Source organism: Pristiophorus japonicus, chromosome 11 (genome assembly GCF_044704955.1).
Source record: "Pristiophorus japonicus isolate sPriJap1 chromosome 11, sPriJap1.hap1, whole genome shotgun sequence".
Classification (NCBI taxonomy): domain Eukaryota; kingdom Metazoa; phylum Chordata; class Chondrichthyes; family Pristiophoridae; genus Pristiophorus; species Pristiophorus japonicus.
The window spans coordinates 193,829,998-193,835,997 of NC_091987.1; the positions used below are offsets into that span (position 1 = coordinate 193,829,998).

The 6,000-nt window shown below is 47.2% G+C and overlaps 1 protein-coding gene across 1 annotated transcript in view; it reads right to left on the reverse strand.

The window, feature by feature from the left end:
• The window catches only part of igsf9bb (immunoglobulin superfamily, member 9Bb), a 777,241-nt gene extending 773,042 nt beyond the window's left edge, over positions 1–4,199 (reverse strand). The window contains exon 1 of the mRNA XM_070894384.1: positions 3,866–4,199. Coding sequence (XP_070750485.1) covers positions 3,866–3,929 — 64 coding nt within the window. The 5' untranslated portion in view covers positions 3,930–4,199. The remainder of the gene's footprint in view (positions 1–3,865) is intronic.
• Positions 4,200–6,000: the final 1,801 nt, after the last annotated feature.

The window sequence follows — 6,000 nt, forward strand, 5'->3', positions numbered from 1 at the left end:
TCATGGCTGATCGTTCACCTCAGTACCCCATTCCTGCTTTCTCGCCATACCCCTTGATCCCTTTAGCCGTCAGGACCACATTTAACTCCCTCTTGAATATATCCAATGAACTGGATAGTAGAAGCAGAAACCCTCACTGCATTAAAAAATACTTGGATATGCACCTGAAGTGCCGTAACCTACAGGGCTACGGACCAAGAGCTGGAAAGTGGGATTAGGCTGGATAGCTCTTTGGTCAGCCGACACACACAATGGGACGAATGGCCTCTTTTCTATTCTATGATACGATATATTGTTCCAGTGTCTTTATATTTGGGATTGTTTAATCAAATCAGAGTAGAATTCTCTGATTAAAAATAAATAATGCAAAAGCAGAAATGACATTTCTCTCCCATTTACTTTTCCTCCCCTCCTCTCCCAAAGTTCCAGTCAACAGCAGCCTTGCTCAGCTGCCCATTATTCCATGAGAGAGTTTGGGCAGTGGCTATTCATCATCATCATCATCATCACAGACAGTCCCTCGGCATCGAAGAAGACTTGCTTCCACTCCAAAAGTGAGTTCTCAGGTGGCTGTGCAGTCTAAACGGGAATTACAGTCTCTGTCACAGGTGGGACAGACAGTCGTTGAAGGAAAGAATGGGTGGGGATTCTGGTTTGCCGCACGCTCCTTCCTCTGTCTGCTCTTGTCTTCTGCATACTCTCGGCGATGAGACTCGAGTGCCTTCCTGGATGCTCTTCCTCCATTTTGGGCGGTCTTGGGCCAGGGATTCCCAGGTGCCAGTGGGGATGTTGCACTTTATCAAGGAGGCTTTGAGGGTGTCCTTGAAATGTTCCCTCTGCCCACCTGGGGCTCGCTTGCCAGGTCGGAGTTCCGAGTAGAGCGCTTGCTTAGGGAGTCTTGTGTCGGGCATGTGGACGATGTGGCTCGCCCAATGGAGCTGGTCGAGCGTGGTCAGTGCTTCGATGCTGGGGATGTTGGCGTGAGCGAGAACACTGACATTTGACTCCACATACATAATCCTCATCTTGTAGGGATGCTGAGAAATCAGGCGGCTTGGATCATTTTTTTGATCCCCTACCCAAGGACATTGATGCCAACTGTAGCAACTCAATGTCACCCTGGATGAAATTGTTAATTCAACACAAACCAAGACTCAAAATTCATGTACCGTACTATAAGATGCCTTAGCCCATTGAGGCATTGGGGAACCCACACACTTGAGCTTTAATACATAAATCCACCTGGGGAGATAGTTCAAATCTTTTCTGCAGTCAACATGACTCGGAACACTGGGAAGAGTTGCAACCTGGCAATTTTACAGAAATTGAATTGTTAATCTTCCACAGAAATATCAGAATCTAAGCCATGCACAGGTTTACATGTGGTATTTTCCTCCATGTTCCATATGCCACCTGCAGGAGAGAGGCTAGGCACCCAAACATGGCCATCGCCATTCCGAACTGGTTAGCAACAGGTGCACAAAACCAAATGAGGATCATACACCCTGCGGAGGCAAGGTTCTGATCAGACCTGGAATTCAAAATGAATCCTTGCACCTTGTGGCGACGTGCATCCGTTCTCCAATCTGCCGTGCATCCAGTGCCACACAACGTTGGCCTCCTCTGGTTCCTGATGCAAATCCAACTCTGTTTGACTGAACATTCGGATAAACTATCTATTAGCACAAGATTCACTCCCTTCCCTCTCAATTTTGGTTCATTTATTTGCCTATGTGTTGGCGCCATATTTGAAGATCTGATTCCTACCAAATTATTTGGTGTAATGTCTGCGGTCTGTGTTGCATATAGAAGCCACTCAACAAGACATGAGGAAAAATGCAAGTAAATCAAACTATGCATTTTATTATTTTATATATTTGTTAGTTTGCATTCCGAATCACAGTTCAGGTGGTTAAAAATGGCAATGATTCAAGGAAGAACAGTGGGGGAGGGTTAATTTAGGGTATTTAAATCCCTGCTCATTTATTGCACAGTTAATCATACAAGTGGGTTTTGTTATTAAGTGGGATGTTCTGTACTTGGTGTTCACACCAATTACTCACCACCTCTAGAAAGTACATGACGATACTGTGACATACTGGAGTAAGCCATGGTGACATCACTACACCCGCACACATTTGAGGTGTCAGGGAGAATGAACAGGTTGCTGCGAGAAACGCCGGGGAAAGTTTGTACTGCGGCTGGCGGCAGCGTGCAGATCTCCCCGGTGACTGGCGATGACAGCAATTTTTTGTTGTCCAGCGCAGAACATTCCTCATTTTAGCGGCTGCCAAAAATCACCAAGCTGGCTTTGCCTCTTTAGACTGGAGCCTGGATGTGTGACACATCCATTGCAGAACGCGGCGCTGAAATAGTTGCATTCAACCATTGAAACACTGCTTGCGAATTGCGATAAATATTGAAATACTAATCGACGATTTCACTGCAAAAATCTGAGAAGGGGACTGCGCAGACGCGATCACCTTGACACCACGCTGTTCACCTTTAAGAGCAACACCAGTGACCTTTGAAACTTCCGCTTTACTTTCATTGATCGCTGTAATGCGGGTTTCCAGTGTAACTGAATTCGATTCTATCGCAGTAACGAGCAGTGGGGCCCAGAGACTGAGAGTGTTTCACATTCAGGAGAACTTACAGGCAGGCGGGCCAGATGTACAATGCAAAGAGAGCGGCCGCACACAGCGGCACCGGGGCCTGTTGAAAAGAACGGATCGCTTGCAATTGAGTTAGAAATAACCTTAAGCCCCCTTGGACTTGCAGCTCCCCAGTCAAGTGCAACACTGCACTCCACCAACCGGCCCTCATTCCCGACCCGGGAACGCGTCTCAGGACAGAGGTTTGGGGCGATGCGATAAGGTTAGATTGCATCTGAATACCCGCTCTGGCTGGAGCGGCAACAGAGTGCCACGGTACAGCGGGTAGTCACCCTCAGTTAAGGAGCTATTTGTCATACAGGTCACATTTTCCTAAAACTCTTCCAATACGGATTTTAGCCATCAGAATATATCATACTGGGCTATAGGAGAGCAGGAATCGTCGAGACATTGCAACCCTCGGAAAATAGAAACGCTCTCCTTTAATTAACATTTTAGACAATCATTTGAAATTCCTATGTTAATTGTTGGAGTTTTAGACATCAAAAATCAGCTTCAGTAACATTCACCGAAAATAAATCAAACATGCAACTTTAATCATTTCATCGCGTCTTTTACATAAGACTAAACTCCCAGATCTCCTATTTCGCTGGAACCAAATATATTAACTTTCGCCTCTATCGATGCCGCGGATTCCCAATTCGAGCAGTTGTCCCAGAGAGGCACTGCAGCAATATCCATCCCCTCCCTGCAGTCGGGGCACCCAGAAGGAAGGGCTGGTCCACATGCCTCCGCTCGCAGTGGCAAAGTTGCTGAAACTGGCGCTGTCAGTGCACAGACCCCGACGCTCATCCGCCAGGGTATCAGGCGATGCGCTCCGCTCGGCAAGATGACCCCCTAAAGCACGCACCGTGCGGGGGGAACGGGAGTTAACAGGATGGCCCAACCCGGACAACTTCTGCAAAACTACGGCTGAAACTTTCCTTCCCTCCTTTCTAAAGCCCATAACTTTTGTGAATCTCTTGACAATAAACAGATATAAAGAGGGGAAGGAGGGGGGGGGGGTCACATCATTAAACCGAGCCCCATTTCATTTTGGATTATGAGCCAGTTTAATGCACGAGAATACTGTGGCATTCAAATATTTAACACAAGCAAATGGTTCTCATCCCCCCGCCAATCAGTTAAACCCGTACAGTCGCAGCATCAGTGAATAAACTTGGGGAGAATGATATTGAACTTCAACTCACCTTGGGCTGCCGATTCTCTAGTGCTGATTACACCCGCTAGCAAAGTGGCCACATACCAAATCATAGTACTGTTACCCCACTGTGTGATGTGGCAGGATCATATCTTAGAGCTCTTCACTTTTCCCTGGAAAAGCCCCGCTCTGACCATCAGTGCAGTGCAATCCTCCGCTGCTGTCCTCTTCATGTCCTGCCCATTCCTTCTTTCTTTTTCTTCTTCTTCTTCCTCTTTCTCTTTCTCTGCCTCTCTCTGTCTCTCCTCTCTCTGCCTGTCTCTGCCTCTCTCATCCGGTTACATCCATCTGGAATGCACTTGCACTCTCCCAGCCTCTGGCTCTTGCAGTTTCTCAGCGCAGAGAAAAAAAGACAGAGGGAGAGAGTGGGCTGGAAACCTAACGTGCTGGTTTGCCGGGCCGGGACCCGCCCCCTCCTTCAATTTCCCTCAGCCTGCTTGCTGATTGGCTCGGGCAAGCTGAGCTCCGCCGCTGATTGGTCGCGCACGCCGCTCGTCGGAGGGCGACGGGGCTTTGCCCGTTTCAAGGTGGGTTGAGGTGGAGAGGCTGGAGCGCCGCAGTATCATGCGCAATAGCAAGGAGCCGGGAGAGAGGAGGAGAGCATTTCCAGCGGCTGATCACTCACTCACACTCCCTCCCCGCCTTCTCCAGCCCTTCAGCCGTTAAAGGTGAACGGCACCGCGCTAAATCCTCCGAGGGCTTCCTTGCCCAGGAAGTAACACCGAAAGTTCATCCCATTATAGAAAAAGGCAAAAAAAAATCTCACAGGCGACATTTCCCACAGATGTACAATTGCAAATTAAAGCCAGTGTTCAGGTCCACAACTCACTTAATAACGGTTAAGAGCAAGAAACATGACTGCAATAAATGACATGTAATTCTCATGGGGTGTAATATAAATGTGTGGCTTAAGGTCATCCGGTGTTATTTTATCAGAGATTTAAAGACAAATCTTTTCGCAGGAATTGTGTAACACAAAACGTGCAGGGAAACGTTCAATAGGTTACAAGTAATGTAAGAGAGGAAATAAATCTTGATTTAATAGCTGGAACCCCACAATGTACAGTCTAACCTGGGATTTGCACGGATTATTCTGTTAACAGCAGTGAAAATATTTATCAAATAGCAAACTTCGTTGAAATCACGATTATAATGACATTTGTTTCTTGCTTTTCAAAAACTTCCAAATATGATATACATCTTTTAAAATCACAGTTTCAGTAGGTTGGCATGTCCAACATTTATTTTCCATTACAACAATGGGAATGCACTGTTTCAAATTGTATTTGAATAAATAGCTAAGGCACAGCAAAGGGATATTGACAGGCTAAGTGAGTGGGCAAAAATTTGGTAGAAGGAGTATAATGTGGGAAAGTGTGAGGTTATACGCTTTGGCAGGAAAAATAAAAATACAATTTAGCATTTAAATGGAGATATTACAAAATGCTGCAGTATAGAGGGACCTGGGGGTCATTGTGCATGAAACACAAAAAGTTCATCTGCGAGAGAACAGCTCCGCATGTCGGCAAGTATAAGAGCTGGAGCGGGTACCACTCCAACTTCCAACGCGAGCTGCTCCAAGTATGTGATGATTTTGAGATGGGCGACTGAGTGACGTCATCAAAACCCTGGTCGCTGTTTTGGCGCGTGGGCAGGAACATCAGCAGGGCCCAGGTACAGAGGAGTGGGAAGGTCGGGCGGATGAGTAGCGAGTGTTTGTGGCGAGATGTGGTGAATGTTTATGGCGGAGGAGTGGCGAGAGATTATGGCGGAGTTGCGTTAGATGAGGGTACGGGGCCCAGAAGAGCCGAGGGTCCAGGGGTAGCATGGGCCAGCCCACACTGCGATATGTGTGCGCACTAGGTCCATGCAGCAGAGCAGGTCTCCAGTCGACCTGGTTAACCCTTGCCACTGGATAAAGAACTAGATCTGTCAAGCCCATTTGGTGGCTGATGTGCAATGGTCACCACACGTTAAAAAAATCCAGGCACAGGCATCTTCCACCCCTTCAATTGGAGTTCAGGACTGGAACATCAAGTCCTTTATCAAAACACCTGTGAACTCATGGAAGCAAGTCATCCTCGTTCGAGGGACCGCCTATATGATATGATGAAGGCACAGCAT